The 19,866-nt window shown below is 35.2% G+C and overlaps 1 protein-coding gene across 1 annotated transcript in view; it reads right to left on the reverse strand.

Moving 5' to 3' along the window:
- Positions 1–1,483: 1,483 nt before the first annotated feature.
- The window catches only part of si:dkey-65j6.2 (pleckstrin homology domain-containing family G member 4B), a 33,364-nt gene continuing 14,981 nt past the window's right edge, over positions 1,484–19,866 (reverse strand). The window contains exons 4-24 of the mRNA XM_058763768.1: positions 16,244–17,441; positions 15,280–15,447; positions 14,381–14,504; positions 14,219–14,309; positions 14,040–14,126; positions 13,799–13,915; positions 12,990–13,088; positions 12,679–12,851; positions 12,434–12,572; positions 11,460–11,582; positions 11,094–11,285; positions 8,892–9,192; positions 7,128–7,608; positions 5,559–5,808; positions 5,384–5,467; positions 4,048–4,272; positions 3,644–3,814; positions 2,844–3,021; positions 2,588–2,704; positions 2,330–2,373; positions 1,484–1,624 (exon numbers count right to left, since the gene is read on the reverse strand). Of these exons, the coding sequence (XP_058619751.1) occupies positions 1,484–1,624; positions 2,330–2,373; positions 2,588–2,704; positions 2,844–3,021; positions 3,644–3,814; positions 4,048–4,272; positions 5,384–5,467; positions 5,559–5,808; positions 7,128–7,608; positions 8,892–9,192; positions 11,094–11,285; positions 11,460–11,582; positions 12,434–12,572; positions 12,679–12,851; positions 12,990–13,088; positions 13,799–13,915; positions 14,040–14,126; positions 14,219–14,309; positions 14,381–14,504; positions 15,280–15,447; positions 16,244–17,441 (4,503 nt within the window). The remainder of the gene's footprint in view (positions 1,625–2,329; positions 2,374–2,587; positions 2,705–2,843; positions 3,022–3,643; positions 3,815–4,047; positions 4,273–5,383; positions 5,468–5,558; positions 5,809–7,127; positions 7,609–8,891; positions 9,193–11,093; positions 11,286–11,459; positions 11,583–12,433; positions 12,573–12,678; positions 12,852–12,989; positions 13,089–13,798; positions 13,916–14,039; positions 14,127–14,218; positions 14,310–14,380; positions 14,505–15,279; positions 15,448–16,243; positions 17,442–19,866) is intronic.

The raw sequence follows: 19,866 nt of genomic DNA on the forward strand, positions 1-19,866 counted from the left end.
CATTTGAGAAAGGCTGATTTTTATGAAAGCTTGTTTCTGACAAAGGATAAGAAAAATAAAAAATGTAATTGTGACATTTTATCTTAATTCTGACTCTTTTTTTTTTTTTTTTTCTCAGAATTGCAAGTTTATATCTCACAATTTGGAGTTTTTTCAGATTAGCAAGATGGAAATTCAAAACTTTGAGAAAGGCAGTCAGAATTATGATAATTCTTATCTTGTTTTTCTTAGAAGTGTGAGTTTATAAACCACAATTCTCACTTTTTTTCTCAGAATTGCGAGTTCTATATCTCGCAATTCTGCTATTTTTCCTCAGTATTGTGAAAAAAAAAGAGTCAGTATTGTGAGAAGTCGTGAATACCTTTTTAAAATTTTTTAATTCTGTGCCAGAAACCGGTTTCCATATTTTTTTTGTTTTTGTTTTTGGCTGCAGTGCGAATTAAATGAAATTGTTAAGCACTGCTGTGTAAAACGACAGCTTTAAAGAGATCGTTCACCCCAAAATTAAACAATTCTCTCATCATTTACTCTTGAAGGCTGTTGGTAACCAAACAGTTTTGGGTCCCATTGACTTGTATTTTTCATGGACATACAGTATGATTTTTCATCCATATAAAGGAAGTCAATGGGACCCAGAACTGTTTAGTTAACAACATTCTTCCAAATATCTTTTTTGATACACACAAGAAGGTCATGCAGGTTTGGAATGACACGAGGGCCAGTAAATGACAGAATTTTTTTTTTGGTGAACTATCTCTTTAAGAGCAACAGAAACTTCTGTTAGCCTGGGATTGGGTTGAACAAATGCACAAGTGTTAAGCAGTAACCATATCACAGCTAGCATTCACTAACTATTATCTGCCTTTCGGCAAATTAGTTGCAGATTAGTTAGCATAACATCCCAATGTAATTAATATTCATGACCCAAGCCACACCTGGTAAAGTTTGTGTGCCAAGACTCTGACAGAAAATAAACTACCTGATGAAAAAGACAACAGAAGAGAAGTCATCTTTGATAAAACTGTGCATTAATTCATAGTGTTTTTATCCTAATTATGAAATTTTCATAATAAATGCACTAGAATAACTGGCATTTTAGGATATTTTTCAAACCGTTCCTACGCCCTTGAGTTATACCATGAGATCAGTTATATGCATGCAAATGGTCAGCCTGTGATTGGCTGATAAATACCTCTTCCTGTGACATCACCATTCACAGCATGATTGCTAACAGCTGCGTTTCTAGGTTGAACGTCGGAAAAAGGTTTCCAACCCATTCCCATGAACAACCTCTCCTGTCTCCTCAGCTCTGAAACACAAACATCAACAAGTCCTGTAGATCTACAAGGACATACAAGCACAGACAACGTGTACAGTAACCTTTAACCACTTAAACTTTGCCTGTAAATGCCTAATTTACTCTATATTGTGTTGTATTATGCTCTGACCTCTGCTCTTCAGTGCTTGTTCCCACAGTATGCGCTCAGGTCTCTGGTCCAGGCCTCTTTGACGTCCGTGTCTCTGCCTGTAGGATGTAGGTGTCCTGAGAGCGTCTCCTCCTGAACCAGATCTCAAAACTGCGGCCGCTCACCCCACATGAGTGGGTCATTCCAATCTCACAGGTCTACAGAGGAACATTAAGCAAACTTTAAATGAAGTACAAAGTGTGCAATTTAAACAAACACGTAATATTTAATCATAGCTGTATTAGAAAACAGTTAGAAAAATGTTTAGGGTCACTTATTATTAATATTTATATATATATATATATATATATATATATATATATATATATTTTTTTTTTTTGTTTTTGTTTTTGGCTGCAGTGCGAATTAAATGAAATTGTTAAGCACTGCTGTGTAAAACGACAGCTTTAAAGAGATCGTTCACCCCAAAATTAAACAATTCTCTCATCATTTACTCTTGAAGGCTGTTGGTAACCAAACAGTTTTGGGTCCCATTGACTTGTATTTTTCATGGACATACAGTATGATTTTTCATCCATATAAAGGAAGTCAATGGGACCCAGAACTGTTTAGTTAACAACATTCTTCCAAATATCTTTTTTGATACACACAAGAAGGTCATGCAGGTTTGGAATGACACGAGGGCCAGTAAATGACAGAATTTTTTTTTTGGTGAACTATCTCTTTAAGAGCAAGCAGAAACTTCTGTTAGCCTGGGATTGGGTTGAACAAATGCACAAGTGTTAAGCAGTAACCATATCACAGCTAGCATTCACTAACTATTATCTGCCTTTCGGCAAATTAGTTGCAGATTAGTTAGCATAACATCCCAATGTAATTAATATTCATGACCCAAGCCACACCTGGTAAAGTTTGTGTGCCAAGACTCTGACAGAAAATAAACTACCTGATGAAAAAAGACAACAGAAGAGAAGTCATCTTTGATAAAACTGTGCATTAATTCATAGTGTTTTTATCCTAATTATGAAATTTTCATAATAAATGCACTAGAATAACTGGCATTTTAGGATATTTTTCAAACCGTTCCTACGCCCTTGAGTTATACCATGAGATCAGTTATATGCATGCAAATGGTCAGCCTGTGATTGGCTGATAAATACCTCTTCCTGTGACATCACCATTCACAGCATGATTGCTAACAGCTGCGTTTCTAGGTTGAACGTCGGAAAAAGGTTTCCAACCCATTCCCATGAACAACCTCTCCTGTCTCCTCAGCTCTGAAACACAAACATCAACAAGTCCTGTAGATCTACAAGGACATACAAGCACAGACAACGTGTACAGTAACCTTTAACCACTTAAACTTTGCCTGTAAATGCCTAATTTACTCTATATTGTGTTGTATTATGCTCTGACCTCTGCTCTTCAGTGCTTGTTCCCACAGTATGCGCTCCAGGTCTCTGGTCCAGGCCTCTTTGACGTCCCGTGTCTCTGCCTGTAGGATGTAGGTGTCCTGAGAGCGTCTCCTCCTGAACCAGATCTCAAAACTGCGGCCGCTCACCCCACATGAGTGGGTCATTCCAATCTCACAGGTCTACAGAGGAACATTAAGCAAACTTTAAATGAAGTACAAAGTGTGCAATTTAAACAAACACGTAATATTTAATCATAGCTGTATTAGAAAACAGTTAGAAAAATGTTTAGGGTCACTTATTATTAATATTTATATATATATATATATATATATATTTTTTTTTTTTTGTGAAATGCATTTGCAGATATGTAAATTATTTAGAAATAAGTTTTATTATACACTACTGTTCAAAAATTTGGGGTCCGTAAGATTTTTAAAAATGTTTTTGAAGAAAAGTCTTCTGCTTACCAAAGCTGCATTTATTTGACTATAAATGCAGTAAAAACTGTAAAATTATGAAATATTATTGCAATTCAAAATAACTGCTTTCTATTTGAATATATTGTCAAATGTGATTTATTCCTGTGATCAAAACTATATTTTCAGCATCATTACTCCAGTCTTCAGTGTCACATGATCCTTCAGAAATCATTCTAATATCCTAATTTGCTGCTTAAACATTTCTGATTATTATCAATATTGAAAACAGTTGTGCTGCTTCATATTTTTGTGGAAACCATGACACATTTTATTTTTCAGGATTCTCTGATGAATAGAAACATTAATATTCTCACACACATACCTTGATAGACATTTTGTAAACATACACATCATCTCCACGGTCGTTTTTTTTGGTCTTGGTGAAGAGGATGACGTCTTGGAAGAGAAACACTCGTCGGAGGGAACGTTTCTTGCGGAAAATTACCCAGAATTCATCCTGCCGAATCAGTTGGCCCTGCTCATTCAGATTCAGCTGAAACATAATGACAAAAAATAAAATGATTACTTATCGCATATTATGGATAAACTGGAAAACCAGTTTCAGATGTGAGAAAAAGACCAAAATTTGTGTTCCAAAGAAAAAAATATGACTATATGGTGACCGATTGATTGATTGATTGATTGATTGATTGATTGATTGATTGAATGAACTCTCAGTTTTTTTAACAGATTATTCAAAGTCCATCTTGTAGCTTTGCCACTAACATCGCAGTCGCGGATGGCGTCCATGGTGAGCAGGTCGTTCCCGTGCCGCAGCTGGAATCGCACCACCTCTAGAGCCGCCTGGATCTCCTCTCGTTCTCCGCTCTGATCCGGCACACATTCGTCCAGGATCTCCTGCAGCAGCAGACTGTATTTACTGATCCTCTGGACCGGCTTCAGCAGGTACGAGGAGAGATCCATGCTGTCACCCAACTCCATCTGCTTACGCTGGACAAAAAGAGCTTTGATTTAATTCCCATTCACTTTAATTAAACTCATATACAACTATTACAGAAGGTTCAAATGATCACGAATTTGAAGATCAGGGTAAATTTAACTTATTTTGTCTTCCGGGAAACATGTAACTATCTTCTGTAGCATCTGAAGGGCAGTACTAAATGAAAAAAATATGATATTTAGGCAAAATAAGAAAAATGTACACATCTCCATTCTGTTCAAAAGTTTTCACCCCCCAGCTCTTAATGCATGTTTTTTTCCTTCTGGAGCATCAGTGAGCGTTTGAACCTTCTGTAATAGTTGCATATGAGTCCCTCAGTTGTCCTCAGTGTGAAAAGATGGACCTCAAAATCATACAGTCATGGTTGGAAAGGGTTCAAATACACAAAAATGCTGGAAAACCAAAGAATTTGTGGGAGCTGAAGGATTTCTTCTGAAGAACAGCAGGCAGTTTAACTGTTCAGGACAAACAAGGGACTCATGAACAACTATCACTAAACAAAACAAAAAAACACAGCAGTGGATCATTCAGGTCACAACACAGTATTAAGAATCAAGGGGATGTAAACTTTTGAAAGGAGTCATTTTTAAAAATTAACTATTATTTTCTCTTGTGGACTATATGTAAACATATTTTATGTGAAATATCTTATTCGGGTCAGTAATAAATAAACAATAACATGCATTTTGTATGATCCCTTTTATTTTGGTAAAGTAGTTAACATTTTGCAAATTCTGAAAGGGGGATGTAAACTTTTGACCTCAACTGTAAATATAAAAGTACTATAATTATATTCATTATATTATTACATTTTATATGGTACACATTATTTTATATATTTATATTTTGCATGTATTTTATTTAAATATTTGTAATAAACATTTTATATATATATATATATATATATAATACTTTATTTATATATCTATTATAGAAATATGTATTTTAAATATATTAACATTTAAATCATATATACTATTTAAATAAAATACATAAAAATGTAAAATAATATAAAAATAATATATTATAATTTATAATATATACTATAATGTCCTTTATTTTATTTGCATATTTTTGTATAACAAACTATAGGTTCCTCACCTTGAAGTATCTGTGGTGTTGTATTAGAGCGTCAGACTGGGGTTTGTTCTTGCTGTAAAGGGCGTAAAGTCCAAAATTCTCTCTCTGTTTTAATAGATATTTGTACAAGATTAAAATGATATTCTGTTTAAAGTGAAAGCGGCATGATTACGATCAAAATGCAGTGCTGTCTCACGTGATTGAGGAAACAGCGTCCGACTCGGAGCGGTTCTGCCTGACAGGCCTCCAGGTCCTGCTGGAAATGCTGGCAGTGGAAGTCGTACAGTTTCTCCAGGTTACCGAAGATGCGTCCACGCTGACCGCGCAGATCCTGCGGGACGTCCGGCCGGGACAGCAGAGGGAAGTAATGAGTCAAGATGTAGCCGAGAGAGCGAACGTACTCCACCTCCGTCAGCAGGAGCTCCTCCATGACGCGATGAAGCTTCCTGCAGGGAAATAAACATAAGAATCTATTTCTAAAATAATACAAATCTATAATGAAATATCAGCTGTGACAGCCTTCACTTCAGAAAAGTACCCTTTTTTATACGTGGCTCCATGGAAATATTACTATAGAAATTATTATATTATTATAATTATTATATAAATCTATTATTATGCTTATTATGTTTAGCATTAGTATTACAATTGTAGTTAATGAACCACTACTTTAACATGGTACTGCCACTTTTAAAATCTTTTATTTACTCTTCTTACTGTAACTTTACCTTTCTGACATCAGTGTAAGCTTTTGGACAGAGAAAGAAATAGCATGAAAAATATTGAGACTCGTTTTTTTCCCCCGTTATACACTACTGTTCAAAAGTTTGGAGTCGGTAAGATTTATTTTTTGAAAGAAATGAATAGTTGTTTTCAGCACGGATGCATTAAATTGGTCCAAAATAAAGACATTTATAATTTTACAAAATATTTCTATTTCAATGCTGTTCTTTTGAACTTTCTATTCATCACAGAATCCTGAAAAATAAAATGTATCACAGTTTCCACATAAATATGAAGCAGCACAACAGTTTTCAACATTGATAATAATCAGAAATGTTTCTTGAGCAGCAAATCAGCATATTAGAATGAGTTCTGAAGGATCATGTGACACTGAAGACTGGAGTAATGATGCTGAAAATTCAGCTTTGATCACAGAAATAAATTACATTTTACAATATATTCAAATAGAAAACACTTATTTTAAATTGTAATAATATTTCACAGTATTACTGTTTTTACTGTATTTTTGATCAAATAAATGCAGCCTTGGTGAGCAGAAGAGACTTCTTTCATAAACATAAATAAATCTTACTGACTCCAAACTTTTGAGTGGTACTAATAGCTAGAAAGCAAAGTGCATCTTCAAGGGAAGTAGTTTCAACTCAGTGATTCATCTTTATATTTAAAGACAACATGAAATGTTTTTCACAGTGCATTTTAAAAATATGCATTAACAACATTGCAATTTAAATTTAATTAAACATTTATTTTTAATTTATTTTAAATGTTTAAATTTAATAAATGAATAAAAAATGTCACAATTCTGGATAAACCTGAATATACTATGTGAAATATGTTTCAAAAGCAGAGAAAAAGTGTTACATTTTGATTAAATGTTTTAGTCTTTTTGAAATTATGCTCACTGATGAATCATTCGTAAGACCAGAAACCCTTTAAAGTACATTAAAGCAAACAGTAGCCGTTTTAATTTCATGTTGTCTTTAAGTCTCAACAGTGGGCACAAGAACACAGTGTAACTCACATGGTTCTGTTTGGGCTTTCTGGGGTGGATGCAGTGTTTTCTCCATCGGTTCTCCAGCTGTCTGTGAACACAGGGACGTCTCTAGTGCCCTCCGTCTCTCCGCAGGCCGTCTGAGAGCAGAAGCTGCCGTGGCGAGAGTTCACGTACGGCTGGTTCTGGCAGAAGACGGGCTCTGTGATGTGGAGCTCGGGTCCCTTGCTGTTGGTTCTGCTGGCTGCGTTCTGCCATGGAAACCACTGACAGCCCACCGTACTCGAGCCTGCGACGGGTTTCTGCTCTTGGGATGCTTTTCTGCCAACGCTTTTGCCTCTCTGGCTGCGGTCTGCAGGAGTTTCCTTCACAGTCTGAGTGGTTTTGGCCTCTCTCCGGGTTTTGTGGTTGGATCTGAAGTTGAAGCAGGTGACGGTGCCATGAATGCTGTCCCTCGCCCGACTCGCCCTACTCTCTGACAGCTCGGGTACAATCCCATGCTCCTCTTGTACTGGGGTGGGTGATATGACTAAAATGTTATTTCACAATACACTGCAAAAAAATGATTATTTGTTTTTTTTCTTGTTTTCCATTACAAATATCTAACATTCTTGACTTATGATACATGTACTGGAGAAGCTAAATGAGATATTAAGATATTAAGCCTTGTTTTTTGATGAACTGATTATTTTTCTGACCCCATTGGCAGCTATTTTTCTTGCACAAACTTACAAAATTTTGAATTTTTTTTTAATAGAAAACAAGATGTAATATCTTAAGCCATTTTACTTCTCAAGTAAATATCTAGATTCAAGAATGTTTGGATATTTGTGCTTGAGAAAAAGACAAAAAAATAGTAAGAAAATCATTTTTTCCCCCACGTATAAGGATTTGTTCACTGCAAAACATACCTTTTTTTAAAATTTAATTTTAGTCTTGTTTTCCAATACAAATATCTGAACTTTCTTAAATTAAGGTACATTTGCTCGAAAAGCAAAATGACTTAAGATATTAAGTCTTGTTTTCTAAAAAAAATAAATAAAATAAAATAAATTCCGTCACAATGAAGAGTTTATTTACCCTATTGCCATTACACAATTTTTTTCTTGTAAATCTAAGAAAAATCCAACTTGTGATATATAAACTTGCAATTAATTGCGAGAATGAAGTCTTAATTGTAACATAGAAAGTCACAATTCAGAATTACATGATATAAACTCAGAATTGAGAGGAAAAAATTCTAAATTTCATAATGTAAACTTATAAACTTGCAATTGCAAATTTTTAATAACTTGCAATTCTAAGTCAGAATTACATGTTGTAAACCTACAATTTGGAGAAAAAAATTATAAGGTTTTAAAAAAGGTTATAACTAATTTTTAAGAAAAAAGGTCAGAATTACATGATATAAACTCAGAATTTAGAGGACAAAAGTTGCAATTGCAGGTTTATTACTTGCAATTCTGAGGAACAAGGTGTGAATTACATAATGTAAACTCAGAAATTGGAGAAAAATGTCAGAATTGCATGATGTAAACAGTTTGGAGAGAAGAGTCATAATTATGAGTTTATAACTCGCAGTTAGGAAAAATTCAGATTTGCATGATGTAAACTCACAATATAAAGGAAAAAAATCACAATTACGAGTTTAAACTTGCAATTGTAAGAAAAAAGTTATGAAATAAAATGTCACAATTATGAATTTTTATTTAATTGTAAATGTTTTTTTTTTTTTTCAAGCTTCCATTTCATACCACGCAGCCCTATCTTGTACAGACTCTTGTGAATCCTGACCTGGAATGACCTCGGGCCAATCAGAGTGACGTCCAGCGGCGGTTTGAGCTCCTTCCAGAAGCGCCAGTCTCTCCTCCAGCTGTCGCCGGACCTCCTGGCAGTGGATCCAGGCGGAGTCCCACACCTGCAGAGCTCTGGAGCTGGAACAGGCCTGCGCTCTCACGTCCTGGAAGTGCTCGGGAGAAAACTCATCTAATCTCTGCAGGTAAGCGTGAATATGTGTCCAGCGCTCCTCATCTGGAGAACTGCAGTATTGCTCCTGTTCCAAAAATCGCCTGCAATCACTGGCCACAGCTGACGCCTGAAAACAATTATGATTTCGTTCATACATAGGGAGGATTATGTTGACAAAAATGTGTTTCCCAATGTTTCAACACATCCCTTAAGAAAATGAACCATTTTACTAAAAAAACCCCCCAAGGCTACTATAGTTAAACCATGGTGACCATAAAAGAACCACGGTTTTGCTTCACTAACCATAGTTTAACCATGGCATTTGTAGTGAAACTGTGGTTATACAAATGGTGATCAATATGCCAAAACACATGGTTACTACACCTTTCCCATAATAAAACCATGGTTAATTTTCTTAAAGGAATCATGGAACCAATTTCAACAAAATCTAAAAATATATATTTTTTTTGTCTTTTGGAAGTTGCATTCAAAATCCATTTGGCTCGAAAACCTGAGGAACCATGTTCTTTCTTGATAAGAAAGGGTCCTAAATAAAACATGGATAAAAAATACGATAATTTCTTGAACTGTTGAAATGACCAAATGTAATTGTTGAAGAAAGGCAAGTTTATGCTTGTTGACTAGTTATAGTATATAACACTCCTCTAGATGGCAGCATGATCTCATGATTACTGTGTATTACCAGAGTCTCACAAAATTAGGAGACTATAGAGTCATTCAGTTTTTAGTCTTAAATACTGACAGAATCATTCAGATCTCTTAAAATGTTAAGTACAGATTAATTTGTGCGTAAATCAAAAAACGTATATTCTAGAAACCCTTTGAAACTTAACTATCAAACTGACGTCAAGACTGAACAGCTGTATTTCTTTGCCTTCAAGTCTCATAGGAATGATTTTATGTAAAATCTCAGTGTTGGAGGGTGTCAATAATCACTCATTGATCATAAGTTATAAGAATGTTGTGAATTGGTGCATTTAAAATTCCCTTGATCTTTTGACAAATAAGAGGTCATTGTACTATTAAAAACATCCTAAAATTTTCAGAACTCAAACTTTGTCGTTACTCTAAAAACAGCTTATATTGAAGCCAGTCTGCCTAAACAACAGCTTGTGGAATCTTGTACTCTGTGATGTAATAGTGTGGATAAGCACCGCCTCCGCAGAAGAAGATTGACATCACTGCCTGTTTAGCCCCGCCCACTGATTCACACATCTAGCGTTTAGACGAGATTGAGGTCTCTGCAGAGCAAAAGTGGGTGTTTCTGAATTGCTAGGCATTTTCAAGCTGCTGGGTGTTTCTAAATCATGCAATCAAAATGATCCCCCTGACCTAACCCCACCCCTAAACCTACCGTCACTATGACGTCAGCCAATCAAGTAACATGGTCAAAAAACGCCCCGATCTGGTAACTCCCATTACTTTGCTGCAGAGACCTATACTTGGTTTAGACTGGCGAACGCACAGGTCTGAGCAGAAATCAAATGATAAAGATGCTCTGAAGACAACAAGACTCTGTGCAGTGCCAAGCTGTAGAAAAACAATGTTTGTGTTGCCTTCCTTCTGATCCCAACATTAGGAAAGAGTGAATTAACTTTGTTTTTAATGAAAATCCAGACTGCCTCAGTAAGAACCCGGTCCTTTGTTCACTTCATTTTACCGCAGATTCGTTTACAAACAAGGCACAATTCAACGCAGGATTTTCAAAAAGATTGAAACTAAAAGATGATGCTGTGAGAAATCTGTGAGAAATGTACGCTGTCAAACATACACAACTGTTAGCCAATCACAGCAGTGGGCGTTTACTTCAGAGTCTACAATCAGCCACGCCTTCAAACAGAGCGTTCTGATGAGGGGGGTTAAATACAGGACAGAAAATAGCTTATTACTTCTAAATTATGATGTTTTTGATGTAAAAATCTTGATAACATTATAAGTGGACCACAGAAAACTGTACAAAATAAAAATCAAAGGCAGTTCCTGACTCCTTTAAAGTATAAGCCATACCCTCTCGCAGAAGTGGCAGATGTACACCATCATGCCCAGCTCTTCACAGCAGCGCTCGGCCCGTGATACAAAGTCAGCCAGACTGGATTTAAACACGGACACCATCCTGTGAAACACCTCTGTCTCAGGATAGTTTGGCCCCTGGACGCGCTCCGCATCCGACACCAGCATCATCGCCTGATGCTTTCGCTCCTGATAATTATCCAGAAACATGTTACAAGAAAACATTTGCCACAAGGTTAAACATTACTGATTTTTTTTTTTTTGCCACATGATGATTTTGATGGCAAAGTTGAGGCTTAATCTTTACATTTTTGAAGTCACTTAGGTAGTGGCGCACCATACATTTTCTTCACTTTCACTTACGTTTGCTTCGGAGAGAAATGCTTTGAAACTCTGCAGCGTTTGCTGGATTCGTTCACTGCAGTCTTCCACAGATTCAGCCTCCAGGAGCCGCGTTTCTCCTTCAGTGTCGAACCAGTCCTTTATCTACAGAGAGATACGCTTAACTCAGTGCATCTGAATGCAAAAGACCAATGTACACTAGGGTTCAAAAGTCTGGGGTCAGATTTTGTTGTTGTTTCTCTTAGAAATTAATGCTTTTATTCAGCAAAGACTCATTTAAGGCAGTAAGGACATTTGTAATGTTGGAAAGAACAATAAGCAACAACAGTAATCTTTTCATGTTTATATAATAATAAATATAATATAATATAATATAATATAATATAATATAATATAATATAATATAATATAATATAATATAATATAATATAATATAATACCATTAAATATAATAGAAAATAATTGTTATAATAATTTATAATAATAATAATAATGTATAAATATTTATATAATAATATATACTGTAATACAGTAATATTATAATACATTGATCAAAAGTGACAGGAATAAATGCATAAATAAATGCTGTTCTTTTCAAGTTTCTATTTTTCAAAGAATCCTAAAAAAGAAACATGTATCATGGGTTTCACAAAAAAAATATGAAGAAAAAAGGTTTCTTGAGCAGCAAATCAGTATATTAGAATGATTTCTGAAGGATCATGTGACACTGAAGACTGCAGTAATGATGCTGAAAATTCTGCTTTGTTCACACAAATAAATTACATTTTATAATATATTGACATAGAAATCAGTTATTTTAAATTGTAATAATATTTCACAATATTCCTGTTTTTACTGTATTTTTGGGCAAATAAATGCAGCCTTGGTGAGCAGAAGAGACTTCTTTCAAATCCTCTGATGTTTTGTCTTTAAAGTACAAGTAAAACCTATTTTAACTAAAATGATCAATTTTTCTTTTGTTCACAGCTCTCTACCTTTGCAAACCTGGACTCCATCTCTCTGAGCTGTAACAGGAAGTCCAGGTGCTGCAGGGACATATTGGACTTCCTGGCCAGGATGTGCACCTGCTCCTCCATGGCGTTGTACAGATGTGTGACTGTGTCGATCACCTCACTGTGGGAAAACACAGATGATTTACTGCATCAGGTCCCTTCAGTATTATCTGTAGGTTCAGTAGAATGTGTTTGAGGCTGACGTGTGTTCACATGTGTGTGTTTACCGGCTCTGTTCACAGTCTGGTGACCTCACTTCAGTTTCCCGCCTCAGCCTGGCCAGCATGGCTCCGCCCCCCCTTTGCAAGCCGACCAATCGTGCGTCTTCCAGAACATTCTTCATTAGAGCTCCCTGCTCCTCAATGCACTGCTGCACATCCTGATTCACACACAGTAATTTCTGCCATTTTACATATTCATAGAGGTCTGTGCGTTATCTTTACGTAAGAACAGCATGTTTTTATTCATAAATAATTTTGATTGGAGGGTGGGAGGTTGGTTTAAGACAGAACAAGAACAGAGAAAAATGTTTAATTACCTGTACTGTGTCGATCTTATGAACCCCTTCCAGTTTCTTTATGGCTCCTGAAAGCAGAGCGGATGCCTCCTGAACATCTGACACAAATGGATACAGTTTCTGTAACATAAAAATGTTGCATTTTTATACAGATATGCAAGGTTAGGTTAAAAATAATTAGTAATTTTTACTTTATAGTTACTAAAAAAAGAATGAAAAGTATATTATAATAATATTATATCATACAAATGACATTATTCTTTAAATTGTAATTTAATGAAATATTATGAAATATATAAATATAATAATAAATCAAGATATAAAAATATATTAATAATATATTAATATATAATATTAAACATATTAACATTGTATTATTAAATATTATAGTATATTTTTAAATATAGTAATATATGATCAGTTATAATCTTGTATTATTGAATATAATAATATAATTGAGAATATAAAATAATATAATAATATAATTGAGAATATTAAGTAATATTTATAAAATGAAATTTAAATATAATAATAATGTGTATAATAAAATGTATAATATAATACAATTATTATTAAATATTGCATTTATTATTATTAAAATTATTATTAAATAGTATTTTAAAATATAACAATTTAATATGGTATAAATATAAAATAATATAAAAATATAATATAATAAAATAATATTGATTTTTCTACTATATATATATATATATATATATATATACAGTATATATATATATATATATATATAAAATATACATCATAATTATTATGAATATTTTATTAATAATGCTGGTAGGGATCAGATTGCTTGCCCAATAATGTACCTGATGGATCTGTAGCCAGTCGCAGTGGTTGTACTGGAAGGATCCGTGTAGAGCCGCAGTCAGCTGACTGACGTCCACTATTTTATAAAGAGCCTTAAGTGACGTCACAGTTTCCATCTGCAGAGGGTTGAGAAGATCAAAGTCTGTTACAAATACACGTGCATGCACAACAGTATTATAAAGAAAACCACTGAAGCCAGGTGTATGTGTGCAATTATAGAAAAAAAACAGCTCTCCTGACCGTAACGCCGGGTCTTTTCTCATGACTATGGCTGTTGTCCTTATTGAGCAGCAGCAGAACCCAATGCACAGCATGAGGATCGAGTTCCTGTGGACAAACGCTCAGGATTTAGTGCCTTAAGAGGTTTTCAAGCTGTAGTTTTAACCCAAACACACACACACACACACACACACACACACCTGGAGCATAAGGAGAGCTTTGGCAATCTCTGAATGTGGCGGCTTCTTCCGTGCATCAAACACCACCGTCATCCCTAGATCTTTCTCTTTCCTAAAAATAACATCCATCAGTCTTTCAGCAATGAACATCTCTATTGTGTGTTTGTTGGGCAGATGTTGTACCTGGTGATGGTGTGGAAGTACAGCAGTAGTTTGCAGATCTCCTGGCTTGAAATGGGTGCAGAAGCCCAGACCTGATGATCTCCATAAATCTCCACAACTGCTCGGCCTGAACGGTCCTGACCCCCTGCAGGAGGCAGATGAGGTCAGTCGAACATTAGACCATGACAAACACAGCGCTGTCCTATAAGTGACTAATGCTTTCATTACTGCAGTCTGGGATCATCTCTTTTCGCTTGCCTTGTTCAGCATATAAACATTGAATTTCAATAGGAAACACAACATGGGCTCGTTCCAAAAACATCTTATTGGAGAAGAAAGGGGTGTTATTTATGGGGTTCTTAGCCTATAGTTTTCATTGCTCAACAATGAGGATTTGTTTTTGCTTGCTTGGTTATAGTTAACATTCTCACTGGCCCCAACACAGAATATTATATAGTGATTTTTTTTATTTATATATAGAAAATTTACACATTTTAAATTTTAAATATATAATTTCAAGAATATATATTCAAATGTATTTATTTATTACATTTAAATGAATAATTCAAAATAAAAAATATACATTTTTTTATTATTTATTTTTATTAATTGTTTAAAATTAGTTTAATTTTAAACAATTAAAAACATTATAATTTTATATTTTATTGTATTATATAATTTAAAATTAAAATATACATTTAAATATATTTCAATTTTAAATTTAATTTTAGATTTATTATTTTAAAAATATTGAAAAATACACATTATATATAGCTAGATCAGCTAGATGATTTTACTTTGCTGACAATGTTTTTTTTTTTTTTTAACAACCAAATGACAGAACACCAGATGTCTACAGTTTCAAAGCATTAAAAAGCATGTGATATTATTTTGAATTAGATATTTTTAGATGGGGTTACCTGTAAGACACACCATTCCTGAGTGAAGGAGGCCGTCAGCTGTAAGTGCAGGAGGTGTGGATGATCTGGATGGTGGTCTCTCTGTTTCAGCTTGTGCAGATGCATCTGAAAGATTGATCCGTGGTCCAATAACAGGAGGGGACAGAGATTTTGAGTCCTGAGAGAGATCTTCAAAGGAATAAGTCAACATGCATTAAAACATGATCAAAGATGTTATTTTGCTTCTAATAAGGTTCATTAGATCATAAGGACTTGTCTTTAAATAAAACATATTGAACATATTTGATCAAACATTTATCTTTTCCTCCTTTTTTCTTAGGTTAGTCTCTTGAAAAGTGTCTGGATGAATGTAAGGATTGATGTAGAATGGATGGATGGATGGATGTAAAGATAGATGGATATAGAATGTTTGGATTTATGGATGGAATGAAAGACGGATAGATATAGGATGGATGAATGGATGTAAAGATTGATGTATGGATGGAAATGCAGATATAGGATGGATAGATGGAACTATAGATGATGGATTGTTGTAAAGATGGATGTATGGACAGATAGATGTAGGATGGATGGATGAAAGATATAGAATGGATAGATGGATGTAAAGAGATGGATGGTTGGGTATTTGGGTGGGTGAATTCATGGATGGAAAGAGAGATGGATATAGAATGGATGGATGGAAAGATAGATCGATTCTGGATTGATGGATGAAAAGATGAATAGATATTTTTTTTGTCCTAGTCCAGCCCTGGATAGACCGATAGCTAGACCGACAGATAGACAGACAGATAGATAGATAGATAGATAGATAGATAGATAGATAGATAGATAGATAGATAGATAGAGGATGGATTTAAAGATATAGACATAGATAGGTAGGTGGGTGGGTTGATGGGTGGGTTTATGGATGGATGGACAAGTGGGTGGATGGGTGGATAGATAGATACAGAAGATTGATCCAAACCTTGAGCTGGTAGTCGTCTTCTGTTTATCTTTGGAGACACGAGTCCAAAAGTGGTGGTCTTCTTCCCTGGAACCACATGCAGCCTGGGAATCATTTCAAAGTAGCTGCTTCTGTCCACCTCGTTTGTCTCTCCTTGGACAACAATATGGCACTTCTCAGATGTCCCAACCACAGCTGGAGTAAAACAGTGTATCTTGTCCTGAGAAATGTTCTCTGTTTGATCCTTATGCCCTTCGCTGGAGTAATCACCTAAAGGACCTGTTTCTGGGGAGCTACAATAAGCTGTATTTTCCTGAGCAGGTCTGTGAAGGCTACTGGGATGCTCAGATCTTTCTTTGGGTTTAATAGGTTTCTCCTGTGGTTCCATGTACCGACATTTTTGTGCTTTGGTCCCTTGTCCGTGTTTCCTCTGCATGCACGGCGTACAGGGTTCCTCTGCGAACCTCACGGTGCGAACACAAGCCGTACGTTCCCGAGTAGCACTGTTGGACCTCAGCAGAGGAGTATGAGGTTGAGCCCAAGTTTGTGAGCATCCTTGCGTTTCTTTGGTAAGGTCCATTAGATCTTTGCAATTGCTAACCAGACTTCTGCTGTCCCATGTGTTTGGAGACACCCATCCCACCGGTCGCATCCCAGACTGAGCTGGATCCATTTCAGCGTTTCTGGAACTACTGCTGTTGTCTACCAAATGCAAGGACACTGCTATACCATCCCGTGCAGGACAAATCCTTGTCTCTACAGAGAAACTAGAAGGGGTAGGTGTATGTGGATGGCACGAACTCAAAGACTCTTGTTGGTTTGACGTAGACGAGGAGGCCATCCTCCGATGGTCTTCAAATTCAGGATTGGCCACCTCTTCCCAGGGAACCTTGACTACGCCCTGCTCGGTTTTGAAGACACAGCAAGCCAGAGGTGTTCCATGTCTCCCCTCGTTGAGTTCCTGAAGCCAGGCTTCAGTGAAGATGCTGGGGTACGAAGTCTCGGGTATTGGGGTTTCCTCTAGCTCACGTTCCTCCTCCACCTCCAAAAGGCTCTGGACCACAATACGGGCTGCCTGGTTTCCAAACGGCACAATCTGCAGGTAAAAGTCTCCTGGTTTGAGCAGCAAAGGGTTAACTGGAGCAAGCTGGATCACGATGCGATCGTGTAAACACAAAGGCCACCCGGAAAACCTGAACACCCTCTGAGAGTACGGAGCCTGTTCGGGACACACAGAAAATCAATTTAAGTAGAACTCAGTTGAGAATCCCTTTTAGATTCCAAATGGAATGTCACATTTAAATTTAAATTTGAAATGTGGCAGCAATAAGGATGCAGAATTCATTAATTAATCTAAGAATCTAAAAATTCAGCTTTGATCACAGGAATAAATTACATTTTTAAATATATTCAAATAGAAAACAGTTATTTTAAATAGTAAAAATATTTCACAATATTACTGCTTCTGCTGTATTTTGGATAAAATAAATACAGGCTTGGTGAGCAGAAGAGACTTCTTTAAAAAAATAAAATAAAAACTGTTCAAAAACTTTTGAATGGTAGTGTATATCGTGTGTGTGTGTGTGTGTGTGTGTGTGTGGTGGTGGGCCGCCTGGACCAAAAAAAATGCCAGGGCCGATTTTTTTGTCCCAGTCCAGCCCTGGATAGACAGAAAGACAGATAGATAGATAGTTTTTATTTTCTACATGTCATATTAAATAAGTTAATTTTGGTGGACCAGGGTGGAGGAATACTTTATTTCCCAGAATGATTTTATTTTATTTATTTTTTTAATTAGGGTAAAAGAAAGTGATATCGAAACAATTTTATGAGATACAGTCTTTTCACAAATATATAATAATTAGTATCAATTAATTTTTCATGCATTGTATAAACAACTTTTGATTTATAAATGATAAAGCAATAAGATATTGAAAATATTGCCAGTGCAGCTGATATTCCTCAATGTTACATGCAAGTGCATTTTTAAGTGTTCACATTCCAGTGTGAAATACTGACGGCCAAGAATTAAATAATTACTGTCGATTATATTAAGATCGTTCTTATGAAGTGAAAATAAAGATGTGCAGCCCATGGAAGTGGTTCAGATGAGTATCTGTGGAAGATCAGGCTGATAAAGGGCTTTATAAAAGAGCTTATTGAGTGAATAGCATGGAGCGATGTTCTTGATGTCAAAGACGTCCTATAATCACTGCGCTGAGCAGATGAACATCACATGGCCGACTGCCTCAGTCACTCATTAATTGACCTCAGATTCTGCGCTCTGTAGTGAATGTCAGACGGCGGTCTGGAGCACTTATCTCAATGACTCCTCAAAGATGATCCGTCTGAAAGACATACTGCAGTCGCTTCTCAGATCAGCTGAGCTCAGACTGTCCCTGTATGACACTGTGCTCAAGACAACGTGCTACTGACTATTTTCAGAGTTTCAAAGTGTTGCTGCTTGTTATTAATCAGAAAGCATCTATAAGATAAGAAGAGTTGTTGACACATACTGTGTTCATGGACTTTTTCTATGAACATACTGTAATATGAATGCATAAGAGAAAGTTTAAGGGTCTTTTCTCAACTTTAGGCACTTATGTTTTCGGTTGATTTTCACTAAAAAGTACCCCCCCCACCTCAAGTTTTGTTAAATGATGGTCACATTTAAAACTCTTTCAGAAACTTTTTATTGTGCCTTCATCATGTATTTTGTTACTGTATTTTGATATATATTTTAAAATGCCTTTTAATACAATTTCTTTTTTATTCTAATTTCAGATCTTCATTCTTATATTTGAAGAGAACAGTTTGCTCTTGAGATTAAACATGTGACCTGCCAAGAAAACAAGTCAAAGGTAAATATCAAGGTAAATATCACTTCTGAACAATATATGTTTTATTAATTAAGTCTTCTAATTAAGCTGAAAATGTGGTAAATTATGCTGAAAATGTCAAAGTATTATTTAATTTTATTTGTAATGCATGAAATGCTGGCTATGCAGCTCTGGCAACAGCTTGCCATTTTATTTTATTAATAAAATGTCTAAAAGGATCTTTTCCATATTTTACTTATTTGTAAATTGTGCAAAAAGTGTCAAAATATTATTTAATTTTATTTGTAATGCATGAAATGCTGGCTATGCAGCTCTGGCAATAGCTTGCCATTTTATTTTATTATTAAAATGTCTAAAAGGATCTTTTCCATATTTTACTTATTTGTAAATTGTGCAAAAAGTGTCAAAATATTATTTAATTTTATTTGTAATACATAAAATGACGGCTATGAAATCAGCCCTAGCAGAGTTTGCTGTTTTATGTTGTTTAAAATGTTCAAAAAGCTCTTTTTCATCAAATAATAAGTTGACATATTGGTAAATTATGCTGAAAATGTCAAAATATTAATCAGTTTTATTTATAATAGATAAAATGATAGCTATGCAATCAGCCCTAACAAGAGTTTGCTATTTTATTTTTTTATTAAAATGTCTGAAAAGATCATTCCCATCACACAATAAGCTGAAAATTTGGTAAATTATACAGAAAATATCAAAATATTATTTGATTTTATATAACATACATAAAATGCTGACTATAAAATTAGCCATAGCAAGAGTTTGCCATTTTATTTTATTATGTAA

This window comes from Onychostoma macrolepis, chromosome 23, assembly GCF_012432095.1.
Source record: "Onychostoma macrolepis isolate SWU-2019 chromosome 23, ASM1243209v1, whole genome shotgun sequence".
NCBI lineage: Eukaryota > Metazoa > Chordata > Actinopteri > Cypriniformes > Cyprinidae > Onychostoma > Onychostoma macrolepis.